We start from the raw sequence: 27,107 nt of genomic DNA, 5'->3' as shown, positions 1-27,107 counted from the left end.
GGCATGATGGTCCGGCACTCCTGACCTCGCAACAGGACATCACACTCCTACTCTAACGGTAAATCAGGGTCTCAACGATTCCCGGTTTCATTAGCCCTAGCGTGAGCACAGGAGTGGTCACTCAGCAGCAGTCACCTGCGTGGTCCGCCATCACAGCCTAATCACTACCACATGAGCGGGGGGGCCGGAAGGGAATGCTTTCAAGGCAGCCAGAGAGTTATAGCCTCCCAGATCATTTAACATATAAAATAAACCAGAGATCTGCTACTGCGTGCATGTGAGTGAGTGCGTGCGTGTATGGGTGTGTGTGTGAGAGTCATTCAATAAAACATATTTGGGCAATTTCCTTTTCAATTTAAACTCTTTTAGTAGTGAATCAAGACCACCAAGTGTCTGTCTAGAATTCTTCACACGCTCCACAGTTGAACATCTTATCTCAAGACAAGAATCGAATGTTGTTCTATATGTTGTTCTGTTTTAACATTGCCACCTGAGGAAGCTTGGTGTTGATGTCCAGACTGGGCTTGTCTGCCCTGCAGCTCCCTTGGAGGTGTAATAGGTTGTCTTACAAAGCACAGACAGGAAATGAACCCTGGTATCGAGCTTAAATCAGCTACATCTGGACTCAATTATTCGTCTTAGCTGATTTTGGCAAGTGATAAATGATTCGGTCACACCAGTGACACCATTTTCTAAAAGACAAATAAAACATCAATAAATCCTCGAGTTGAATGACGATCTCCTGCAGTTTGCAGATACGCTAAACTTGGGAGTGGCGAGTTTCTCCGTAGAATCGACTGACCGGTCTGTCAAAGCTATCCAAATACCTGCAGCATAACGTATTTGAAACCCACCTGCAAACTCGGAGCTGTAAAAATGGGATTGTTCCGACGACCATTCAGAGTAAAAAGGTTTTGGAGTGTCAAAAAAAGGCTTTGCTGTGTAAGCGTGGGATTTGAAAACGATCCAAAGCCAAAATATAGGCTTTCTTCACTGGAACTTCATCTCCAGCATTTGTGTTGTTCACATGTCCCACATGCATAATTAACTATGTGTGTCTTTATCTCAACAAGGTGGCCTGATGTTTACCCTGATAGGAGTATTTTGTTGCACTTGTGCTGGAGGGTTTGAGAGAGCAAAAACATTTAAACAACATCTCGGTCCAAATCAAACATGGGCATTCATGTTGAGGCCAAAGGAGGAAGTTTAATAGCTCCTTAGAGGTTATGAACTGTTGACAGTTAATAAGTCATAAACTTTCCCTTGAAGAGGATGCTAGATTCCATCTGCAGGGCGCCCAGTACAAAGAACCGGAAAGTAAATATGGTGAACTGCAATCTCTCAATGGCTGCTCGTGTGAAGTCTCTAGAGCATATCCTCCAAGCTTTCCTGATTTCCAGAGACAGTGAAAAAAATGACCACATTATTGAGCAATTTACCCTTAAATAGAGCTTTGTCTCTTTTGGAATGGATGTGGACTGGAAAGGAGAAGGCACATTGCTGCCAACTGACCTTGGTGATTCCACCTCATATGATTGCGCTTGTCATTTGTTTTCCTTGGCCCGTGGGATGATTGCCATGGTAACGGCACACAGCGGGGCGCCTCCGCCTACCCTGCTGTCCTCTGCATTTCCCAGCGTGGTCGTGATGAAGGGAGGTTTCTGTCCCAGGGACCCCCAGCCCCTGATGAGGTGGGTTCTCAATTTCAGCTCTGAGTCCCGGGGCCCCATGCCCCCAACCCCCTCCTCTGCCACCACCAGACCCATCTTGCTCCCAGGGCATCCCCTCCTTGATTAGGCCTTGGATTTTCGAAACTCCGAGACAGAGCAGCCAAATTGTGGCCGATTACAAAAATTGGCCCAACTCCACCTCTCATGTGTCCCAAGAACAAGTGCAGGGTGAGTTTTTTGGGTCCATCAGTGGCCGGCTTGGAGCACCACTTGACATTCTGTTTGAAGATGCTTGCCAGAAAGCATGAGCGCCGCATGTTATTTCTGGGCTGGTGTTTCCCGGTCTCCCCTGTGTGAAAGCTACGTGGGTGAGGCCTACAGAGTGAACGCTGCTTGAACAGGTGGCCAGGCTTCAACACCAAGCCTTTCCAGGATGCAGGGCATGAGGCTCTGGGGCTGAAGACTAGTAGACATTATCCAAACGCATTGAAATCAGAGACCTGCAGAGACCAAACCCAGCAAAACTGATTTTGAAAAAAAGACAAAGAAATGCTAAATACAGTTTTGTATTTCATTTTACAATATAATGAAAGGAAATTGAATTATATAAATTATTATTTAATGAAAGGAGATTTAATGATACAAAGGCAACCTGATGTTTGTTTATTTATAATTGAAAATGTTTCTGTATTTACCCATTGAGTTTAAATCATCAAATAAGCAACAGATGAAAAAAACTTTATGAATAAATACATGGCCAAAAAAAAGAAGAAAGAAGCCAAAACCGTACAGAAAAAACGACACATTGAGCATAAAAATTGGCTCTCTTTGTGTCCTGGGGGGTTGAAAGGAGGTAAACTGTTTACAAAAGCATGAAAATATTTGATCACTAAAGGCAGAGGCAGGAGTGTTTTAATGACCTAGTCTGCAGGCCTCTGGCTATGCAGGCTCTCTGTGACTGCAGAGAAACCAGCCGCACGGCCTGCCAACCCTCGGGTCAGCGTTGAGATGAAACAGATAAGATAATTGGCTCTAATGAAATCCAGAGGGCTCGGTCCGGCTAGGACTGGCCTGGGTCCTTTCTCCGCTTTCCTCTATTTTTCCATATTGATCTTGAATCTGAAGAGAGACTGTGAACGTTGCGTTCTCTAATTGGAACCAGGGCCTCTGCGCCGGGCCTAGCAGTCCGGTAGTCAGATACCGTTTGAAGTTCTGCGAGCGTTCACGGCACCGCTGGCCTGCTGGGCTCGGTTGCCATGACAGCCCTAATTACCTTGCTTTACTGCTGAATTTACAACACAGGAAAGGAGCCATTATATGTTCTATGTGCGTTCGCCTCTCTCAAGGGCAAGTGTTAAGGGTCAGGTAAGGGAACCCCAAATTATTTCACTTTGAGACACACCAATATCATAACAACAACACGATACAATTGAAAGGTTGTGTGTGAAAAAAAGAGAATTACTTGGAGGCAGTTGAAAAGCTGACATGTGGTACATACCATTGAACCAGTCCCATCCACTTATCTGAAAGGTGCTTATTATGCAACATGAGAATTAGACCTTTATAATAACAATCACACAATCACCTTCTTTGGTTGTCAGGTTTATTTTGGTTACAGCATGGATTTGCACTTGACATTACATCCAAATGGCCAAATTATAATGAAAAATAAATACCACATGGTTCAACATTAGGTGAAACAACATGCAAGACTAAATACCCATTTTCTAATAACTGCCTTCTCAACTGTCATCAAAGCCTAAAGGTGAAAGGATTAAACAATGACATACTGAACTGACATTTACTGTATTGTAATCATAAGATTAAGGTTAGCTACTCAACCATCCTGCTGATACGACTACTCTTTTCTTCCCATAGGACGTCGTTGCTTTGGGTCTAAATCCACCGAGAGTTAATGTTGTGTGACATTAGAACAAGACCTAATTGCATGGCTCTTTCTGCTCTTGTGTAATGACTGTGTCACGCTGCGCCACAGACCACACTTTGCGTGAGGGTCCGCTTCTCTCCACAAGCTAATCTACACAATCAGTACTACCAGACAGTTCGCTTTGAAAACAGCCAAACATTAGACCCTGTTTGCAGTGCTGATTCTTTTTCCCACAGTAGGGGGACCCAAGCTTTGGCCAATGGCATTGCTCAAAGACCTTCAAAGGATTCACAGACATGATGGGTTAGCATTTAACATTATAGCGAGTAAACCATTCAGCAGTGTGCTTCTCAAAAAAGTTGAATGTTGGAATATTTATCCGAAAGCTGTTTCGGTCACATACCAGTTGCTATAACCCTTTTCATCCTTACATTTCTTGAAACCCAAGCCATTCATAAACCCCTAATCCAAGGTGACACTAAGGTCAGTGGAATTAATAAAGGCAAGAGCAACGTGTTTATCCAGGGAAGTGTGGAGCCTTGGGGGACTCAGTCCTCAGGAATCGAGCTGTTCATGGTTACTGTTTCATACAGTACAACACGCCTCTAATGTCATTGATGTCATTTACTGGAATCAGGGCCGTTGTTTCAATGTGATATTTTGCCAAAGCACTGGTTCTTTTCAATAAACCAAACACCCTTTATAAGAATTATACAAAAAAAGATGATTAGATTAACTCCAGAGTTAGACTGAAAGTCATGTGGACCTGGACAGTTAGCACCTTGATATTATCAGATGGAACTTCAGACGTGTACACTTGCACCTAACTTGGTGTACCCCCTGGTGGGGCCCTGGCTGTGCTGGGAGTCAGAGGGGGAGCCCAGAGGTTGACCAAACACACTGTCCCCCCATGGCTCCGATGTAAGGAGATACCAGCCAACGACGGCCTGCTTTGAACTTGATTTACCACTGAGGTCACAAACAGCCAGGCCCTCCGATCCTACAGCACGGAGCCTGCACCCTGGTGACACGGTGATTGAGAAGGGAGATAAGTCAAGCTTTACGTCGTCTTTACATGCGAGGAGGGAGATAGCAGGTCCTCTTAACTGAGCTTCCCGCAGGGATCAGGGTACAAAAAGACATAGGAGTCTGTGGTATTATGTAGAACGTTCTGGACTGTTTAACAGGAATGCCCACTTCCAGCGCTCCACTCTTGACCCCGTGAATTTACTCGACAAGCATTCTGATCTCATAGATACCTTGGCTTTTCTCTCATTTTCAATAAACTTGTATTTTAAGCTGTGGTTAGGACTGTCATGATATTAATTTTATTACCCTTGGTGCCTCTTTTAGATGCTAACAATTTATTTATTATTGCTATTCATAGAATGTTCTCCAAAATCCCCATCAGATGTGTTTTTTGTTTCTTGGTCCTGTTTGATGGTTGTTCCTGTGGCTTGGGTCACCTGACCAGGTCCCAACGCCGATAGAGGGGCCCCTTCCTGCCATGGGTGATGAGTCATCAGCCTGAGCCACCAACCAAAGCCCTGCTGGGAAGTGAATGAACATGATGAGTCATAGTTGGCACATTACAGTAAAGACTGGAGCGCTGACGCAGATCACTTCTTTACCTATAATTACTGGATCAATAAAAATCAAGACAAAATAGTCAGAGATTGACTTTTGGACTCCTCAAGAAACAACACAACTTGCACCATAAATCCTGAAAATCGTATTGTAATAAAACATTTTTAAAAATCCTGAATAAAAATATTCAGGAAAAAATTGCCTCTGTACCTCATCCCTAATGGTAAAGTAAAAAAAAAACACAATGTACTTTGAGTGATTAGTACTAGTTGGTCTTTTGCATTGCAATTACCAGCTGGTGCATTCGGAGAAACCATGAATCATTCTCATACTGGCAATTGTAGTCAATTGCTTAAACTTTTAGCCTCCAAATGTTGCTGTATAAAATCAAGATGTTTCTGTTTGTGGCAGCCCGCTTTTCTCTGCTTCCTTGTATACCCCCATTAGCAGAGATTGGTTCAAATTGTCTCAAATTAAAGCTTCCGACACACTGAGGAAGGAAGAAGGAGATCATTGTGACGCTAGGTAACAACACATCAATTATCAGAGTGACACAAGTGTCAGAGTGGGCAGTGTTGGGGTGGCCGGTGGGCCAGCAGGTTAATGAAGGTAGGGGATTAACACCCAGGGAGCCCGGAGCCCCAAGGGGCCCAGCAGCAGGGCTGGGGCCGAGCCAGAGCTGCTGTCATTATACCCCTCACCCCAGGGCTAAAGACAGGGGGGCCGCCAATTTGAACACATATAGGAACAAATTGTGTCCTTCCACAGTCAGGGATCTCTTTTCCTAAAAAGGATATGTTTTGGTTGGTTTGTCATAGGATATATATTGTTCTATTGTACCAGTGTATTCGTTGTTCGGCGAGGGAAAAGCATTCAACGCATCACTACATTTACATTTTACATTTAGTAGACACTCTTATCCAGAGCGACTTACAGTAAGTACAGGGACATTCCCACCGAGACAAGTAGGGTAAAGTGCCTTGCCCAAGGACACAACGTCATTTGGCACAGCGGGGAATCAATCCGGCAACCTTCTGATTACTAGCCCGACTCCCTCACCGCTCAGCCATCTGACTCCCTGACTACACTAACTCTCGGTGACGATCTAAAATTGCAGATTTGATTACACAGCAAAAGGAGAAACCAAAGAGAGCCAAACAGTTTACATACAACTGTAAGGTGTTCCTTTTCTTTACTTTTTCAGAAAATAATCTTTCCTCTTTCATGCAGAAACTATGACTTAAACTATGGCTAAATATATGTATTCCAACATGATTGAACATAAACAGTAACATTTAGAATCATTGCTTTGGACTGAAACCGCCTTTCCCTTCATCTGTGTGTTTATACTTCCTGTGAGTGGCCCTCTATTTATGGAGAACCGGAGAACACAAATAATCATCGCCCTGAAGTGAAAAATCTGCTTTTATTATCCATGAAGCTTTGCTATGCCATTGTGTACTCTCATGCTGACTCCTGATTGCCTGTTTATTATTCCAGAGTGACTTTTGAGCCAATGGCGGCCTAGCTACCTCCAAAAGGTGCCAAGTCATCCCCTGCCATTTCCTGTCTGTGACATCATTGTGTATTCTCCAGAAACACCTTGATCCATGTCTGGTCTGGAGCCTGGGTGGCACTCATCACACAAAACTTGAACACAAGGGGTAGCAGTCACTCGCTTGTCCTTGGGACATGTATGAGAGGGCCTTGTTAGATCTGCATGCTATCAGATGCTATGCTATGTTTCAATCACTGTGTCACTTTTGATTACAAATGTGCCATTCCTTGTGATGGAACACAGACATAATAGGGGTTTCTCTCTGGGTATTTTTTTTTGTTTGTTTAAAGCTATAATTTTGCAAACTTAAACACACTTACAGTATGTCCACAGGCTTCGGGACCGATTCAAATGAACGTTCATTTGGAATGGTCTTTAACCACTGAAAGTATGCAAACCATTCTCTGTAACAATCCTAAGAACTGGACTGCTAGTTCAGTTCTGTAGCTAAAATGTACTTCCTTCATTTCAATATTCAACACAGAATTTGCTACACGCCATTTCATTTGTTATTTGAAACCTACTAAAAGGAAAAACATGTCATATCTGTTGCAATGTATCTCCCTCTATTTTAAAATATCCATTAACGCTCTATAAAAGAAAACAATCTGATAAGGTGGAAAATTGTGTTTTAAAGTGGTGTAAGCTACCTTGTATTGCACTGCTCTCTCACCAACCCTCTTTGGATGAAAAAAACCCCCGACACTGATTCACAAATCGGGGAGAAATCCTAATGAAAACCAGTCTTCCTCTAGACTAACAAGATATATAGTATCAGAAATATTCTCAGTTAGACTGTAAGACAGAGAGGAGACCTGTAAATCAAAGAAGAAAGGTCTTGGAAAATATCTGTGCATGTTTTGTTTTGTTTGTCCTCTAGCCAGGTGCTGTGGGAAGACAATCATCTCGCCTCTAGATGAGGGCTGGTTTGTGGTATATATAGCATGTGTAAGCATCTTTTTTGTGTTCCTGTTCATTCGGGTACCGTCTCAACAGACCAAGAGCTAAGTGACAGTGAATCGCAGTGTGCAATGTTGCTGTGTGTTCACTTGTCTGCTTACAGAGAAAGACTTCTATTGTGAATTTTAATTTCACAATTGTCTCCGTTTTTAACAGTGTTTTACAAATCGACCCCAAAAAATCCTAACATTGTTTTGAAGTCTAACATAAACTGGTGTGATTGTAAAATAAATGTGAAATTCTGTATGTGGTTCTACACTGAGGTACTGAAGTACAACTCATCGCAAAAGTAGCCGTCTCTACGTTGTGTGCACACCGCCCTCAGCAGACACACTTTTTCAGAAAGAGCAAAGCCCAATGGATCCAACAGTAACTTAGTGGCTGCCCCTCCCCCTCGACTTCATACTGCAGAACCCAGCTTTAGGAGGGAAAGGGAGGCTTTACTCTTCATTTCTGCTGGATGAGACTCTGACTCTTTTGTAATAAGCCCTGCCTCTTAGCCCAGTTTCTAGGTTCCTGACCCACCTTAAACTAAGAGGGTAAGAGTTGAAATAAACTTCATGCACCAAAACAATTTCAGGGTAAGGCTTGTCAGAACTTTTTTTCCAAAAAGTTTGCTTTCAGCTGATTCTGGTAGTCCCAACAAAAATGATTGTATTTAGAACACTCTGCAGCTACATTTCAACTTAAACCAAGGTAGTTTTCATTCAACTCTGTGGAAAGCCTAAGCATTTCACATGCGTGCCAAATAGGCTGGCTTTTTCACTGATATGTGTGCATGAATTATTTATGGGCTTTTTAGGTATTCAGACAATCAACAGACTCTGCTTTCCTGCTGGATGCTTCAGGCTTGTTGTGAGTTTGTCCGTAAATTATGCCCTGTGTAGGTTACAATACAATTACTACTGCCTTCTCCTGCTCTGCTCTCTCTTCCTGCACATGATCATGCATTCAATCTCATTATACCTGTTATGTACATTACATGGCTTACCTTCACAATCGCTTATTAAGTCTTTTGACATCCAGATCTCATCAGGCTAACTCGCAAAGGTGCTGCTTCACTCTTAAGTTTGCTTTGCACCTGCTGCCATCTTGCTCCCACATTTGACAAAGTTACAATAACAATGGCCTATATTCATTTGGCAGACTTTAAATGCAACGTACAGTACAATGGCACATTTGAACCTGTGACCTCTTGAAGTCAAATGCATTAGCGCTAAGCTCTACCCATCCCCATGAATGTGTTTTAAAAAGTGTTTTAATACATTTACTAACCCAATGAACAACGTTTCGATATGTGTATGAAAAGGCCTACTGCATTTTAATTAATGATAATCCTTTAGGAGAAATATCAAGAAGAAAACACCTGTTGAACACCTTGGTGATCCCCAAAAAAGAAATTTATTTTTCTACATATAATTATGCTAATGCAGGACTAATAATACTAACAATAATATTTTTTCCATCAACAACAATGCAAACAATAAAACCTATTACAATAATAGTAAAACAAATGGCGTAGCCTAAATAATAACAGCGCCAACAACATTGTTAAAGGCCTAACAACAATTGTAGAATAGGCCTACGTTGTAAACGGTTCCATCTAGTTTAAAGCATAATATTCTTGAAAACCATAGCCCACAGGACAGACGTTTACGGGTAATGTAAGTGATTTAAAAAAATTCCGTCACGGATAAGCTTTTCTACCAACACGTTATTTGTCAGCAGTTATTTATTTCTATAACAAGAAGCGATATCGTGATTGATCGATTTTTCGGTGTTTTCTCACTAAAATGTTTGCTGCACAATGTTTTTTTCATCAGGGAAAGTCAGTGAAAATAGCTTAAATGATATAACATTTTTCCTGTTCAAATATTTCTGTCATGCTTAATGCATACCCTGCTAATGCCTTTTACGTAATAATTCGAGGGCTACTTGGAGGTTGACGGTGCAATTTCTTTTTTAGGGCCTTGATTTATGATTTCAGTGTGATATGGGTCTGTGGTCGACTGCACAACATTTGACGTATAGTGGTAGCTCGATGCCTTGAACTCACAGTCATTGACTCAATATTATTATTAATAATAATAATAATAATAATATACATGAACACTGATAAAGGTAAACATTTTATACTAACCTACCGTTTACATCTCAAACGTGAGACATTTTCTTACCTTAAGGTCCAGGAAACTCCTGCGCAGCTTAACTGTTACATTTCATTGTTTTCCTATGGGAGATGGGCCTAGTGCCCGTCACAGGTAGGGGCCTTTTAATCCATATTCTTAGATTTTCATCGGTTTCAATGTTGTGCTGTACAGAACCACAGTGCCTGCTCCGAACTTATTTCTAAGTCTTTCTGACGAGCAATTCACTGAAAGGCGAACCTCATTCCATCTGAACATCTGTTCATTTCACGTGACTTTTTTAAAATACTAACATCTGTTCTAAATAGGTTTCATTCGGTGCCTCTGCATCGCGTCAGTTGCCAACTCTCTCTATGAAAAGGAACTCATATTCAATCATATTGTTTTATGTTGCATAACACAGTTTATGCCTTGGTTTCGAGATACACAATGTATTTTGTTTAAACGATAAGTCGATTATTCTTTACCTGCACTTTTCGTCGAATCTTTTTCTTGAGGGAACTTTCTACATGGAGATTTTAGGCTTCAGGCAAGCCTATATAACTTGACCATATACAGTATTTCTGTCCCACGGTTCCAATCCATATCAAACCCTTTTGTGATTTTAAAGTAAGCTGGCTCAGCAACATGTGTACAAGACGCTTTAACCTATATTCCACCTTCAACAGGCCTTCCCAAGGCGCCTTAAATTTCATAGACATCTGGGAATTCCATACATGCTTCGCAAGCCAATTACACACCTTCAAACGGACACTGCTTTGATGCAACGACTTCAGGAGGACTGTGTTTTAAACACTTTCCCAGGATTGCAAATTAACGGATCAAATTCTAAAATACAACTTTTTTGATCAACCGTTAAAAATACAGTCGGTCTGCATCAGCAACTGCCAAACATGCTGTGTTTCTTTGTGACTTACATTCACAAAGGTTAATATGCGTAGGCCTGTTTGTTTAGCTTATAGACTATTTTGGTAGTAAGTTAATTGGTAATAGACACTGTATCTACAGACCATTATAATAGTAGTGCCTACAGACCATAACAGTGTTAGTGCTAATAAGCAAGGGATTTTGCGAAATACTTAGCCAACCATTCAACTTCACAAGAAGATCAAGTTGCATGATCAAGAATTGACCAATATCATGTTCCATAATATTAGTAATAACATTCTCCTCCTCTCACAACTACTTGGCCCATACTGCAACTGCTATTACAAATGATGATGATAATAACAACAATAATCAATACAATTTCAAAGTGACCTAAAACTACTTCTAACAATACTTTCAACGTAGGCTACAACACTCAAGATACTAAATAGCTTCTTACAATGGCAATGATATTAACAAATTAGATGGTGATACTAATACTTCTACAGATATTATCAAAAAGAACAGGACGAAAGAGAAGCAAAGAAAGGAAGCTATGATGTCAAAAAGACGTTTGGGTCAGTAGCCTAATTATTGTTATTATTTTAATATTATCGTGCAACAATGAAATGTTTTGTATAAAAAATGATTTAGTTATGGCCTTACTAGATTTAAAAATTGTAAATAAATAAGATAAATCAAGCAAAGAGTTGATTTTCAAAATCATTGTCTTTATTGTGAAAAATATACAACTATTTACAACGATAATAAAAAGGAATGCATTTCAGAAATATGATCCAAGTCCTCGTGTCCTCAATAAATAAATAGTTGAGTTCTGAAAACAATAACCTACATTATCTGCTCAGGATTGATCCACATGTCAACCAATACGGGCTGCCTTCCAATACTGACAGTCTCACAAAAAACTGAGACAGTTGCTTGGATGCACTTTGACTTCCACAGAAAATAACGCACGGCAGAGCCCAGAGGCATGTATAAAAACATACATTTCCAACATTCGTCGTCAACAATAAAGAAACACATCAGAATGTATTGTAGTAGGCTCGCACTCGATTGTAGGTCCTTCGTAGGCCTTTTTTCTAGAAAAAAAGATCCTCTCGCGATGTCCTCTTTGGTTTAAATAGCTGTCTCCCATATAACGGAGCTTTGTATATATCCAGCAGTGGACTCCAGATTTGTCCCGTCAAGTTGATGAGGAGAATCAGCTGTCACCTACAGATCAGAAAATGGCATTAATTGTTGTTGCACACCAACGAAAGTTGGACAAAAATTGATTTGCTTTTATGTGCAATGAGTTGGAAAAGAATCAAGTGATGGAAGTTCAGCCATTGGCCCATTTGTAATTTTTGCACAATTGAAATTGAAAATAATCTATACTTTGTCAAAAAATAAATGAATGCACTCTAGGTTTCTTTGGACAAATAGTCAATTTATCATTCAGTTATCGTAAAATTATGTAGATGACTTGCTTCTATGTTGAGACATTATTAGACTAGATTGAAATGTTTGGCACCTTTGGTCTTAAATGACAATGAGTTGGAAAACAGAGCATACCATTTTGTATTACTGCTCTTCAGACGCTAGTGAGATGCTGACATGGACCAAGCGCCCTCCATCCTCCATACAGAGAACGCATAGCTTAACCTCTCATGAGCCACATAACTACAACTTGCCATTTTGGAGTCCAACTCATCGCTCTGCAGAACTTGGTAGAGGAAATCGATGTACCTGGCCGCAAGTTTAAGAGTTTGTATTTTGCTAAGTTTATCTGAGGGCAAAGTGGGAATAATTTTCCGCAAAGCAGCGAAAGCTTCGTTCAGTGATTGAGTCCTCTGTCGCTCGCGCACGTTAGCCATGACTCGTTGCGTCTGTAGGTCTTCGAAAGACTGTGGACTGCTGCTGCTGGACTTTTTCCCTCTTTTCCCAGGGGTCGGGCTATCTGAATCCTCCCCGTTTTTCCTGCTTGATCTCCTTTTCCTCCCACATCTCTTCGGTTGCCTTTCCAGCTCTCCTTCGCTGTTGCTGAGACTGTCCACTGGAGACACCGGGGAGCTCGACTCTTCCCCCATCATTTCCTCAGACATCACCCTCTCTTATATGACGAGCGAATGTCCGAAACGTTGCTTGCATTAAATTAAGCGATAATCCCAGCTGTGAGTATTGCCGTCTTTGATAATACTAGAGAATCCATACATGAGATCCCGAGGCAAGAATGTTTTCTGATACTTGAGAAACTAACTGACTTCTTATAGTCTGCATGGCGTAAAGATTTTGGAAAGAGAGAGGATTGGCCAAGAAAATGAATTACGTGCAAAGAGGGGTGGGCGCAGCCAAGGAACTATCAGAATCTTCTCTCCCTGGTCCTCTGAAAACAAAATCAGAGACAGTGTTGAATGAGCATTCTTTTTCAACAGTTGAGGTTCAGTAAAATATTTCATGGTTTTTTTAAGTATTACCTTTTGCTCGCATCAAAAGTAACCTCACATTAGGTGGGACAATTACTGTGTAGCCTATTTAGAAAAATAAAATGAAGTGGGCAATTGGACATTAATTGATTGTAAAGTGAAATAAATCGATAGGCTGCATGACAATTAATTAATTAATTAAGGTATAGGTTTTAAATTAGTAGATTAACTGAAAGGTTGAAGTTTAGACCAAATATATACAAAATAGTGTTAAATATGTATAAAGCCCATCAGTGTCATTTCGCGCGGTTCTGTCCCTATATGCAAGTGTCCACTATCCAAGGGACCACCACACACCATCTAAATCTGCAGAGAACAGACGGAAAACTGATGCATACCAAATGCTTACATTTCAAGCATGACACATGGCAGAACGAATGAAACAACCTCTTTCATGTTATTCTAAAGACAACGCATCAATTTAAAATGCTATGTCTGAGATAAATACATCTTCGATCTAAAACATACACAATCCAGTTGAAAGACATCGTTAAGTTATTGTAAGGCCTACTCAGACTCATTCTATTTGATTATGAGAGTTAGCTTTGTCTTAAGTATAGGAGATGCAGGATGTGTCAGCAAATATTGCATGAGGGCATAAGCTCTGAATCTCCCTTGAAAACGTACTGTGTACAGTAAATATATTGCCCACAAGAGGGCATAAAATTCAAGCACTAACATTTAAGTGTTTTAAGACACAATTTGTATCTGCTTTTAACAAAATAAAAATAAACCGATTTAACACACCTTATCGTTTTACGTCATTCTGTCAGTTCAAATGGCTAGATATACAACAAATCTGATTATTTTCATACTTTCTGGAAACAGACTTAGAATCCAAGATGAAAAGAATACATTTTCCATCTTGTGTTATTGAAGAATGACCTTATTTGGATTTGGAGGGCTTTGGTACACAGGAGCACCCGCTGAAACAGGAAGCAGGAGGGCAGGCAAGGTGAAAGGTCACAACACCAGCGCACATCCATTTGCATCTCTGCTGAGAACTGAGAAGGAAGCATTGTTCAGGGGTACACCTCAAGGTATCCACAACACAAAGGATTGTTTTAGACATGACCTAGGTGCTATAATTCATTCTGAAAGTTTTATTTTGTCATATTGAAGTGTATGCGGTACATTATTAAGTGCTTACAATCCCAACATTGAAATACATTCTATTTCAGGTAAAAAGATAATGTGGTATGCATTTCTAACCAGCAAACCCCAGATTTACATCTATACCAAGTGACAGTAAGAGGGCCCCTCCCCTCTGCAGGTGAATCTACCTTGAGGCCTTGTCCATGGTGCTGAACTAAATTCACACCAACACAAGAGCAACAGTTACCTGGTTCCAGTGACTCCATTTAGCCTCCACGAGGCAAACACGATCTGCTTCTGTAGCTCCAAAATGCGGATCCCTGAAACATTTGTAACCCAGAGAAGATCCCTCCCACAGTATGGCTCTCTGTGTACTGCAACCACATACAGCATCATACAATTCATAACATCATACGTTGTTGCGCAACACACACTCTGAATGTTTAAGGGGCTGCGTGAAACGCGGTGTTTTTCGGAGACAGTGCAGATGCTGATATGTGAAGAGGACTATGCAGCTCGGGCTGTTTTTGGCAGGTTCCCCCTCAGTGTTCCCCTCTCTCCTGCAGAAGTGACTCTGAGAAAACACAGCTGCTTCATGAGAATATGATGTCATCAGAGGACACACAGACTCGACCGGTGTTGATTTTTAATAAAGACAAGGTCCATCATAAGCTGCAGAGCCTCCGAGTCGGGACGGAGCTTGTCACAGTGGAATACTGCAGGTAGAAGTGTTCTGTATTATTGTTAGAACTCTGTGATAGGTCCTTACTTACCAACGGCTAAGCAGAAAGAGGCTCCCTGCAGGGGTTGACCTATTCATCTGATTGGCTGTCCTCAAAGTCTTATAGCTGCTGATGGTTGCTTGAAAGTCAACGTGATGTCATGCTACATTGACCAATGCCAGAGTCAAGCGAGATAGTCTAGTTTGACAGGTTTGGTTTGGGATATTAACCCTCTTTTTTTCCTGATTCCGGATCATTTCTTTCTTTCTACGTATTTCATGGACATTTTACATTGCAGGTGATCAACCATTGAAGTAGAACAGATGGAAAAGGAACAGAAGTTTTTAGTGAACAAACAAACGTGCCCCAATTACATATGAGATGGAGAAAGAACAGAATCCTACCTTTGGACTGAAACAGGCATCTGAGTATCTAAGTCTGTGACAGTGATTCATGCAGCTTGACATGACAGTCACGGTTGACCGTGGAGTGTCGTTAACGTCCTTTCCCTCAGGTCACATCAAGGCACACGCCGCTCTGTCACTGGCAGCAGCAGGATGGGCCCTTCGGATCCACTGAGTCCTGTACATTCACTGGTATTCATCTCCCAAGTCTTAGAAAAGCACTGTTCCACTGTTCCTCCATATCAGGCTACTCACATATCTATAGCAATAACAAACCCCAGTTTCTCCATGCGCACGAGTCTCTCCCTGTTGACAGTGATGTTCATGTTCACTCCATTAAGTTCACCACACAGAGCCAAACGCCAGAAAGGCAAGATGGATCAGCTGCGAAGGCTGACAAAAGACAGGGGCCCTGTCTTCAAAGGGCATTCAGGAGGATAAACTCCAATCAGACCTATCAGCTGAAAAGGTCAAGACACGTGTTGGATGACAGGGTTTTCCCTCTTGGTTTCTGCAATTACCTCAGTCGTTTCAAAATGTCACATTCCAAGGAGAAAACCAGACGTCGTATCAGTGGGGTTTGGATGGCGGCAGCCCAGCAGTCAAATTGGAAAGGATGTGGGGTGTGGAGATTAGGGAGGCGTGGATGAAAACAACCTTTTATAACCTGTCTGGATGTGAGAGGCCAGGGCTCCTAAAGTCAGCTGTAAAGACGGCGTTTAAAAACAGAGCACTTTGATGCTGGGGAGCCTAATCGCTCCATGGCTTTCACAGAGCTGAGAGTAAGTCCTGTCTCTGAACTCTCGACCATCATCTTTTCATCCAGCCACATGACAGGAAATCACGTGTCCAGTGACATCAGGTCAGAAATGCACAAGCGAATGGCCCATCTTTGTGGAACGGATTCTATTTAGTGCATTAACGTATGTGTATGTAAAGAGAGATTAGAAGATGAGATGGTAGATTCCTAGATGGAGCTGTGTCATTAAAAATGGCGCTGTGGGGCTCTCAGACTGCTCCACCACTCACTGACACCTTATTGGTCACTGAACCCCAACAAACCCTCTCGCATGTTTTCACAGCTTGGAAGCCAGAGGTGAGGCTGGGTCTGGAGAGACTTGGTATCCCGACGGTATGCTCTCCCCTTTAACGGAGGAATTCAGACTCTCTCTCTCTCACACACACACACACGCACACGCACGCACACACACACACACATACACACACACACAACCACACGCACACGCACGCACACACACACACACACACACACATACACACACACACACACACAGAGGCTTTCCCTTGAGGGCTTTGGAAACTGACTCTGCAGCCAATGTTTATTGTTCCTGAGTGATTCTCCCCTCTGAGACAATAGATTAAAAGCTTTTTTCCTCCAAAATCTTTGTTTTTAAGGTATGTTTTCTTAACTTTTAAAAGCACAGTACATATATATTACAAAAACAAACAGCTTGGGATAAGGCAACAAGTGTTGTCATGGCCACTGCCCTGGGCTATGCAATCATCACACACCAATATTAATTCTATGATTTGTCACGGATTTAAGGTTAGGTTCGAAACATACAGAACCTATTTCTGGGTGGCATGCCATGCAATATGTTCTGCATCTGAACCACACTGTGACAGCTTGCAGCCTGTCACTGGACCACTGCGTCCTGCCATCCATAAAACAACCCATCTGTCAGCCACACACAAACACATACGCTACTGCTGGAGGCCTAGGCAGTGACCCGCTAAGGGGAACAATCTGTGTGTGGACAGCTAGCTGGACCCTGTTCTACGGTCCAATCACTACGCAGCAGAATCTCAACAGGTGCTCCTGTAAATTGTACGCCGAATTTCATTGCATTCCCCCCCGTTGATATCTGTTATAATCAAGAAGTCGTGTACTGTGGAGCAACTCTTCCAGTTCTCATATCTGATTCACATGTAATATACTGCATGTTGCAATGCGGCAGTTGTTGAAATCTTTGTCGCGCAGGCTTAAAGCTTGTCATGGGGGCTTATGTAATTGAGGACCATCTTTTTCGGAGTGGTGCTTCAAGCCACAAGTGCTGTGAGGAGTGAACTCCCACTACAGTCTCTTAATGGGCGCTCTGCGAGGGGAGAGGGGGATCACTCAGAGTGCTCCAGCTGCACACCAGGATGAATGGAGGACATGGGGGATGCTGGGCAGAGGTGTGGAGGCTGAGGGTTAGGGGAGGGGGGCTGGGGGAGGCTGGGGGAGGGTGTAACGCCCAGGGAGTGCTCCCATCAGAGGAGGGTCCCCAGCCTCGCGCCAAAAACAACAGAGGCACAGGACGGATGCTCCTGCTGGCTCGTCGCCCCACGACTCTGGGAGACACAGTGGTGTCCCTGCCCTCGCGCCTCTGCGATGGGAGGGACATGCGATGGGGAGTGAGGGAGACAAAGTGATAGAAGCGGAAAGGAGGAAGAGAGTGGGATGTAGAGGCAAGGCAAGTAAGAAAGAGAGAAATACAATGTAGAGGGTGGGAAGAGAGACAGCTGGGGAGAGAGGGAGAAGAGAGAGAGAGGCACACGGGGAAAGAGAGAGAATAGAGAGGCACACAGGGAGTGTGCGAAAAAGATGACCACACAGAGAGAGAGAGAGAGAGAGAGAGAGAGAGAGAGAGAGAGAGAGAGAGAGAGAGAGAGAGAGAGAGAGCGAAAGAGAGAGAAATAAAGACAGAAAAGAGAGGGAGGCACACAGGCAGTGTGAGAAGAGAGATGGCTCCTGAGAGAGATACAGAGAGATAGCTAGTGAGAGAGAGACAGAAAGAAAAGAGAAAGACACAGGGAGAGAATGAACGTGTGAGAGAAGCCTACCCAATGGATAGAAGAGCTCTGAATCATGTGAATCATGTGAATCACGTGAATCATGTGAATCACGTGAATCACTCTGCGTTCCCTTGATATCCTGAAGGCAGATCAGGTGGCCTCGGGCCCAACAAGCCTACAGTGCACCGTGATAAATTCAAAGGGATTCAAAGAATTTCGTTTTCAGGCAGTCCGTCTTAAATTATGGGAGGCAGTGACAACGCTGCTTCTCCTCCGAACCGCAGCTGTGCACTCCCCCTTCTCTCCCCCAGACGGGCGCTCACCTCCGCTCTTCCCAGCGTGACAGCGAGAGGTGACCTACTCCTCCCCGAGTCAGATCAATCTGTCAGGGGCACAATAGGCTACCCCTCCAACCGTGTTGTTTTTGGAACGGGAATCCCTGCCTTCCCTGCTCGTTCTCCATCCGAGATGGACAGAAACTAGCCCTGAAAGGCACCCTTCAAGGGGCGGCTTCTCTCCTCCAATCTCAATTCGCACTCATTTACTGCATGTCACGTCGTATCGCTAAGCCGCTGTTTATTTGTGTGTGTGTGATGACTGGTGCTAAGGTGGAGGGTTCTGGACCACCCATCTGGGAGTGAGTCATCCACCCCAGCCAGCCTGCGTACTCTGAGAGGAGGTGTCCTCTTCACTGGAACCATGCCAACATGAACCGTGCTCCTCGTATTCCCCTCTGGGTTCTGTACACCCGAAGACGTCCAGGGTGTGGTCTCTTCCGAGCAGAAACCCATCTCGAGAATACCAAACAAATACGACGGGAGTGGTGTGGGTGAGCGTTTGGTTCTGTTTGCGCCCAGGCAGCTGAAGAGGTCTGAGGAGTGTCTGTGGAAGCCATTACTGGCCCCTGCTTTACTGGAGCGTGGACACCTGCAGCCCCCGGCCCTGATGACCATCTGCTGGCCACTCTGAAGGTCGTGGAAGGTAACAGGAATGTGCCTGTTTCACAGGGAGGAGCAATGACTCTGAAAAGTCAGGAAGCTAGGAGAGCTCTACTGCTTTACCGCTCTGATGGCACCAATGACGAAATTCACTCCGGTGGACTAACTGATCATGTATCTGTCTGCAAATGCTGTGTATGTATTCTCTGAAAGTCACTGGCGGTTTTATATATTCTCTCAAGTCACAACACTTCACATTACGCCCATGCATCATAAAATGTGATCTCTTATCAAAAGAACTGCTTGGGTGTCGTTGTGGTGTGTGACGCCACGCTGTGCCTGCCTACGGACACGCACGATAATGAACTGCAAATCCTGGTGGCTTCTTCAAACCTCATCCCTCCTCTCTGACAAACCTCATCCCTTCTCATCTCTCACCAGCTAGCCTCCATCTGCTTCCTAGATCACTGGAGTAACTAGGAGTTGTGGTTGCTTCATCAGCAAGACCTGTCAGCGAACACCCTCCCTGCTTCGCCCCCAGACGGTCGCAGCACACCTGACAAAACCTCCCAGAGCATGATGGGAAGGGGTCCCATTTACCAAAATAACCACATATATTACTTCAGAGAATTGAAGTGAGTCAAAGATTTGGCTTGGGCCACTGCATTGCTAAATGACCCGATATCTCAGTAATTGAGGCTTTATCACTTGAAGTACGGCAGTGAAGGAATTCAATCTCTGAGGTTGTTTGTGTGAGTATATGTGTGTGTGTAGATAACCCTTGAATGAAGGACTCATTGTTGTAATGGACAGGAAGAAATACAAGGAGATCACCATGGCTGTGTGTTCCTTTGGGAAAGGAAAGCATTGAGTAATACATTTGTGTGGCTGATGGAAAAAGTGAGACAGCAGACAAAAGCCCAAGGATGTGGAAGTGACCCAGCAAACCATAAGAATTACTCATCAAAGCACTCTTCCAAATACTCTCTCTCTGTGAGTCATTCATCAGTCGATGTGGATCGTTCCCAGTGGTGTTCTTGGTAGCATGGTCCAAACAGTGGTTGGGAGAAGCACATGCCTTGGCCTACCTCAGACTTCAACTCCAACTTCAACTTTGACTTCACACAGGGGCTGCAAGCTCTGTATGTCTGTCTGAAACCTGAAAATGTCACAATCTGCAGTTTGTAGTGAACACCTTGATAGAGTAACGTTACAGTACACTCTAATACCATTGTATGCTATCTTATGCTAATTCAATGTATGTCTAGCTAAACAGTATGGTACAGCACACATCAATAAAAGACAGGCTGACTTATTGGTCATTGGCTTCAAGGCCAGGAGGACATACTTGGATTGACAAACGTGAGACTGTCAGGATCTATTGCTGTATATTCCCTGTGAGCATTCGGGCTCCAAGGTAGAGGTCGCCATCGGTAATCAGGTACACACTACACCTCAACCACCGGAATGACACATTAAGTGTGGCCAAAGAAACTGTAAACCCATGTTTGTTTTGACTTTTCTAATTGTTGAACTTTCTCTGCTTTCACATCGTCTGTCATCAAATTATTACAGTGAGTTCAACAAAGGGGGGGCGGCTGTGAACGCCACCAGCACTTTTATAGAGAGGATAAATCAACAGGCTAATAAATTGAAAGCTAAATGACTTCTTGCCCCCAGCATATATCACTGAAGGGAACCAAATGAAGCCCTATATACCCCAGAGGACAGAGGAATGCTTCTGTGTATAACAGTGATTTGTGGATGGCTCTCAAAGCTGTCTGCTTCAGCAAAGCCCAGCTCGAAGACAGTAATCAGCCACTGAGTGCTCTGGTTACACACACTAACAAGGCAGCCACTTCTCTGTATAGAACGCTCGCCAAAGCAAGCATACCTGCAGTAGGCCTTCAATGATTTGGGGGGCCAGCGTTTCTTGTTAATGAAATAAATGCATTCTTATTTTTCTAGAAAAAATGACTTCAGCTCCATTTGTGTAAATAAAAGAGAGGCTTGTAAAACAGTATCAAATCTCTGAGCCAAATGGCTCTTTTCCATGGCAGGCTAGCACTGTGCAGTAAAGTGGAGTTTTGACGAGCTTTTGTAAACCCACAAATTCCAAAAGGTTATGAAGGACTCATTAATCTCTGTAGAGTTTGTAGATTAAAATGCATAACTAAGAGCAATGAAGTGACAGTGGATTACTGGAAAGAAAAGAAAACATGAAACAGACTAGAAAGGAGATCTGATTCTGAAACCTTTCTCATGATTTCTGCTTTTGTTAACATAGACTGAAAGCATTGTAAAAGCCTCCGTTTTAGTAGAATACATGCATTTCCTGTTTGATTTTATCTTTATCTATGACCACATATCATTTACAAACATTCATCTTTCTTTGTCAAAGGTCAGTTATCCCAGAGTTTTACTACATTGCTTTGATTGCACAAAATTTGGTAAGCAGGTTGGGAAGATTGTCTGCACAAACAAGTTGCGAAGAAGGATTCAGACCGAATGCAATGATTGGTTGATAATTATTTTGTCCTGTCCCTTCCACAGAAGATATATATATATTCACATTTAGACATTTGTATATTATTGATTGCTATCAGGATGTGAATAGACCTTCAACCAGTATGACTCACTCACAGTGCAATGTCTCCCCCTCCTGGACTGAGAGTACACTGCAATTCCAGTCTACAGCATATTCTCCACTCAGCTCAATTCTTTCACCATATGGCTGAAGAAGTGGAGCAAATAACACAAATAAGTGCATCCAAAAACATCAATACCAACCTAACCATAACCCTAATAAAAAAGACATACACCAGCAACTGTGCTCTTTGACTATCGTACAGAATGACATCACACAGACATGAACCAGAGCCGTTAGGTCACGACTTGTGTGGGCTGTGTGTTTACCTCAAGGAGTACAGTAATCTTCACAGATAGCAGCCTGATTTGTGCACACGTCACCTCCAAAGGAGTGTGGGTCCTGACTCTGAGCCTGACTCCAGGATTCCTTCCTGGCCTTACATCAGCGTACCGTCCTGTCCCGCTGCAGACAGACCATGAGGAATCAGATGGCTGAGCGGTGAGGGAGTCGGACTAGTAATCCAAAGGTTGCCGGATTGATTCCCCGTGCCAAATGACGTTGTGTCCTTGGGCAAGGCACTTCATCCTACTTGCCTCGGGGGGAATGTCCCTGTATTTACTATAAGTCGGTCTGGATAAGAGCGTCTGCTAAATGACTAAATGTAAATGAGGAATGACCCCTCTCCTGGGTAAGTCAGGACAAGAGAGCAGCACACATCATTTCCTCTCTGCCCAGTACTGACCTGCAAGACATGTGGTCTAACATGGTCTTAATTGTGACACACTGTGGTCCTTAGAACCTTAGATCAGTACTACTCTGAAACCGTTGGAAGGGAAACGTCATGACAGTTCCTTGAGAACAGAGGAGGTGCAATAAGAATGTTGCACTTTATTGACAGATTTGTTGATGTGCTTCGTGGAACAGAGTTGGGATCGAGGTGCAAGATTGATGGTATCACGGACACATAAGGGTTTACTACAGTAGAACAATCAACTAAATGCACTGAAGTCTAACAACGAGGAATGTTCTGAGTCTTTCGATTACAGTTTTGATTCATAACAATGAATACAGTACATAAAACAACCCATAACAATGATAAAGAGGAACTGATGTATTGCTCTTAGTTCTTCCCCAAGTTCTCACGCAGGAAAAGAATGCAGGGACAGAATGATTTGAAGACCTCTTCTTCTCCGTCGGTTAGTCGGGATGAGAGCCAGGTGAGCAGTTTTATTTATGTCTTTAGGAAAACCTGAGAAAAGAAAACAATGGGGTCTTCAGAGTCTCCTGGATCCCACCTGGATCATTGTGGCAACAGATTTATATGACAGAGCTGTTGAGGTGAGCGTTGTTGGTGAGGTTTCACCCTGTCCAGTGTCCTGATGGAGAACGTGATGTCCTTGGGAGAGTCTCACTCAACATGAAGTCCTGACTGTGGTCAAGGGCTCCCCCAGACACTATCTGTATTCTCACTTAGCCATGGATGAGGCAGTTAGGGACTACATAAACATAACTTCATGGAATATCTCTTTCCTTGGTTGGCTCTCTGAATACTACTGGGAATTTTTGCTCTGAGCTTAACCCAAGAGTCCACAAGTCAGTTTACAATTTCACTCCCAAACCTTTGTCAGATTTTATAACATTCCTTAGCGGTTTTTGTTAGACAAGAGACCTATGGCTCCATCTAGTGGTTTGACTCTGAAGTGTACTCTACATTTGTAACCACATTTGTGTGGATTGCACATCTGCAAACATGCAGATAGAACATATCTGATATATAAATTAAGGAGTGAGTGGGTTTATTGTAGTTTTTGTTGACATTTTCAAATAAAAACCCACTACAGACCATAAACTACAATTGAAGAACACATGATTTACATTTACATGTATTCATTTAGCAGACGCTTTTATCCAAAGCGACTTCCAAGAGAGAGCTTCACAAAGTGCATAGGTCACTGATAATAACAACAAGATAGACCCACAGCATTGCGGGTAGTCAAAATCAAGAAGTACATATTGTGAACAACCAAAAAATAGTGCTAAAGGGAAGAAACCATAAGAGCATGTAGTTAAACAAGTTAAAATTACACAACATTAATCTCTAAGTGCAGGTGTACCTGTAGGAAAGCAATAAAAATAGGATTAACTAGAAAAAAAAAGAAGAATACAACAGTTTAAATCAGCTACCACTAACCAACAAGAGCAACAGTCTAAGCAAGAGTCATTGTGAACCTTGAGGAAACTAGCGTTGGGTTCAGCAAACCATTCCTAAGTACCACATGATTGACAGGTATCTTCCTTTTCATTTTTTTACAGTACATTCGTGCACACAAAAATGCAAAGCCACTTGAGGTATGTCATACGTTGTATAAGAATAAGATTCAGCTCCTTAGATCACTGAGAATGTAGGTCCTCCATTGTTTTAAAATAGGCATACACAAGGTCTGGATTTTAGAGTCTATAGGGAATCACCTTTGAGGTTTAGCTTCATCTAGTCCACTATTTTTATCCGTAAAATAATCTGTTACATCGACATGCATGCTTTCACTGAAATATATGACTGTAAATGACTTCACAGACCTGTACTGAAACATGACTCTGCATGACTGACTGAACTTTTAATTTTTCTCTACCTCACGTTGTCAACTTCTAGAATCTCTGAGTTTGCTTTGGTCATTTTCCATGGACCCATACCCATATCTCCCTGTGCTTCAAAACCTCAGACGTAGGACGCTATTGGAATGCATCTTTCAGGGCCCAGAATACCGCCAGCATCTGTCAATAGATTGACAATCCTTGATGCTAGATCCATACATGCTGCTAATATAGTTAATTCTTGGTGGCTTCTTCATCAGGATGGTGAGGACTTGCCGTTGAAGGAGATCTGGGGAATGCTTGACCTCTCGGAATACTGATCCTGGAGGAACACAACAAACAGGAGTGGAGTCAGATGCAGAGGGAGTCGGGCTAGTAATCAGAAGGTTGCCGGATCGATTCCCCGCCGTGCAAAATGACACTGTGTCCTTGGGCAAGGCACTTCACCCTACTTGCCTCGGGGGGAATGTCCCTGTACTTACTGTAAGTCACTCTGGATAAGAGCGTCTGCTAAAATGACTAAATGTAAACAGGAGCAGTAACAGACAAAGTTGCTCGGAATAGATGATCCTACAGTACAGTCCCTCCCTTTGCATTTCTGGAGCTCCACTTCCGGATATTTCCAGTCAAAACACGGTGCACCATGCAGATGTGATCCTACTGTAGCTATAAACAAAGGGGTCGTTTTGGGGCGGACATGTCCCTATCTTTGTCCATAGATCAGTGAAATATCTCCACCAATTATTAATGACGGGCATCAGAAGGGTTAGCACTTTGGGTAATAATTAATAACAATGTTTTTCTTCACCCATGTTCACACAAAACCTAAGCCCTTGGCTATATAGAGCCACTGTTGCAGTGGGGACCTCACCTTGTCGCTCATCTCGTGAGAGTGGTGCAGTGACACTTCCCTCTCCAGAAACATCCTCTGCTGCTCACTGCTGGCCAGCCGGCAGGTGAGCCAGGTGAACAGGATGCAGCCTCCAATGCCCAGGCAAGCGAGGACCACACATGCCAGCTGCAGCGATGGCAGGGCGTCGGGACGTTTGGCCGCAGCTCGCACAAATTGGACGTTCAGGATCCCACTGATGAGTCCGCAGATGCAGCAGGCTGAGAACAGGATCATCTGGCAGATGGAGGAAGGCACACATGGAGAAATGATGTTGAGGCTTTAAAAAAATGATGCTGTATAGAACCATTAAGCAAATCGTTTTCAGGTCCTCATGTGAGAAAGAAAGACTGGTGTTTGTCCTTTTACTGAGAAAATTGAACTATCTGCTACATGTTTTCGGTGTTCTGTTGTACAAATGCTTGTATAGCATCCTTTTTTAGGGTGAGTTGAGTGGACTTTTAGTATCGACCTTAGCTAAAGTTAAAACTACTTACAATCAATCCTGACCTCTTCTTTGCACATAACACCCCACACAGACCACAAACGAGGAACTGCAAAGCAAGTAGTAAAACAGGAGAATTGAATCAATCCCCGAACACATTGAAAGATTATAACAATTAACAGTTTGTTTCACGTACACAAATTCCACTCCATAAAGGCGATCCATCTCCCAACTGCAGTTGAGTTGCTTTTGGGATTCGGATGATGCCAACCACACCGAGGATAATACTGGACGCACCGAGTCCCATCTCCAAAACCGAGAGCGCCACCAAACTCCAGATGATCTTCCGGCTGCTACACATCTTCTCTCGGACATCATTCCTTCAGTGGTGGTCAAATAATAGGTTACCCCTCCTGGTCAAAAAGAGCAGCAAGTAGTTTGTACTGCACCCAAATAAATAATCCAAACAGCTCCAAATTCACTCGATGGAATCAAACATCTCCCACAGGTAATAATCCTACTTTACATCTGGAGAAATACATTTTCCTCTCAGGAACGTCCTCAATAAAACATGTATTTTTAAAATGAAACTCATTGATGAACGCGATGCTGATCATATAAACACTGAAATCAGGATAGCGACTATATACATCCACGGTGAAGTCACCATCCTTGCCCGTGAACTTTTCGTCAGGAGGAGTGGGGGGGTAGGAACTCGCCTTTGAAGGGCTGCAGCATCACCAGCCATTTATGTCACGTGACGTCTTCCGACCTTTCATATCTTAGTTTAAAGCTTTCCAAAAATAGTTTCTGACCTCTCATATCTTAGTTTAAAGCTTTCCAAAAATAGTTTCTGACCTCTCATATCTTAGTTTAAAGCTTTCCAAAAATAGTTAGGATATGAAGTAAATAAAATGCGCTTAACTTGCCAGTCAGTTGATTGTATAACAGTTTTTCTCAATTTATAAGACACATTTCGTGAATGTGTACTGTGTCTTCTCCAAACTCTAAACACCCATCTTCCTACTAAGCTACACAGTTTTGGCCACATCCTTGACTTTTGACCCAAAATCAAACACTGTAGTCAAAACCATATTATCTAACTTTGCATTCAAAATACACACAAAGCCCTCAAACAAATTCAACCTCCTGAATACCCTTTACACACTGCTGGGAGGAATTGAAAACACTATTAGAAAAGGGTTTTCAAGAACCATTGACTAAAACGTGTCGCAGAATTTTGGATATGTTCCACCTCATGAGTTTGACATGATGTAAATCATAAAACTCACAAATACTGCAATTGTCTTTCTTACAGGCTGTTTATTTTCTATTTACATTATATAGCAATTGCATTTTGAGCTCTTGTTACTGTAGTGGTCACAGTAGACAAGTAGTAGTACTGGTACGTAGTCAACAACACAAATATATTGCTGTAAATTGTAATTTGGGGAAATATAAACACATCAT

General features: G+C 42.8%; 2 protein-coding genes and 1 long non-coding RNA gene across 4 annotated transcripts; all 3 read right to left on the bottom strand.

Moving 5' to 3' along the window:
* Positions 1–3,259: 3,259 nt before the first annotated feature.
* LOC124482721 lies at positions 3,260–10,069 on the bottom strand. The gene is made up of 2 exons (XR_006957762.1): positions 9,841–10,069; positions 3,260–5,108 (listed from the first exon to the last, which is right to left on the bottom strand). It is a non-coding gene; the product is annotated as an uncharacterized LOC124482721 (long non-coding RNA).
* A 1,318-nt stretch (positions 10,070–11,387) lies between these two features.
* Positions 11,388–13,013, bottom strand: twist1b (twist family bHLH transcription factor 1b). Of its 2 annotated transcripts, none has more exons than XR_006957155.1 (2): positions 12,253–13,013; positions 11,388–11,910 (listed from the first exon to the last, which is right to left on the bottom strand). XR_006957155.1 is itself a non-coding variant. In XM_047035332.1 (2 exons), exons 1-2 carry the CDS (start codon positions 12,780–12,782, stop codon positions 11,815–11,817), a joined length of 507 nt encoding a protein of 168 aa, XP_046891288.1. In that variant the 5' UTR covers positions 12,783–12,949; the 3' UTR covers positions 11,388–11,814. The 2 variants fall into 2 exon arrangements, 1 of the variants encoding a protein (XP_046891288.1); XM_047035332.1 differs by having other exon boundaries at positions 12,372–12,949.
* A 10,898-nt stretch (positions 13,014–23,911) lies between these two features.
* On the bottom strand, positions 23,912–26,315 carry tmem196b (transmembrane protein 196b). Its single transcript, XM_047038816.1, has 4 exons — positions 25,834–26,315; positions 25,690–25,746; positions 25,175–25,429; positions 23,912–24,625 (listed from the first exon to the last, which is right to left on the bottom strand). Exons 1-4 carry the CDS (start codon positions 25,996–25,998, stop codon positions 24,560–24,562), a joined length of 543 nt encoding a protein of 180 aa, XP_046894772.1. The 5' UTR covers positions 25,999–26,315; the 3' UTR covers positions 23,912–24,559.
* Positions 26,316–27,107: the final 792 nt, after the last annotated feature.

Source organism: Hypomesus transpacificus, chromosome 2 (assembly GCF_021917145.1).
Source record: "Hypomesus transpacificus isolate Combined female chromosome 2, fHypTra1, whole genome shotgun sequence".
NCBI lineage: Eukaryota > Metazoa > Chordata > Actinopteri > Osmeriformes > Osmeridae > Hypomesus > Hypomesus transpacificus.
Note: the sequence above shows the minus strand (reverse complement) of the source record. Positions and strands in the feature narration are given on the sequence as shown.

Coding starts and splice junctions, on each gene's coding strand:
- twist1b (XM_047035332.1), bottom strand. CDS start 12,782: ATGTCTGAGGAAATGATGGGGGAAGAGTCGAGCTCCCCGGTGTCTCCA. Junction 11,911..12,371: donor ATGAGTTGGACTCCAAAATG/GCAAGTTGTAGT, acceptor TCTGATCTGTAG/GTGACAGCTGATTCTCCTCA.
- tmem196b (XM_047038816.1), bottom strand. CDS start 25,998: ATGTGTAGCAGCCGGAAGATCATCTGGAGTTTGGTGGCGCTCTCGGTT. Junction 25,430..25,689: donor AGAAGAGGTCAGGATTGATT/GTAAGTAGTTTT, acceptor TCCATCTGCCAG/ATGATCCTGTTCTCAGCCTG. Junction 24,626..25,174: donor CTCACGAGATGAGCGACAAG/GTGAGGTCCCCA, acceptor GTGTTCCTCCAG/GATCAGTATTCCGAGAGGTC.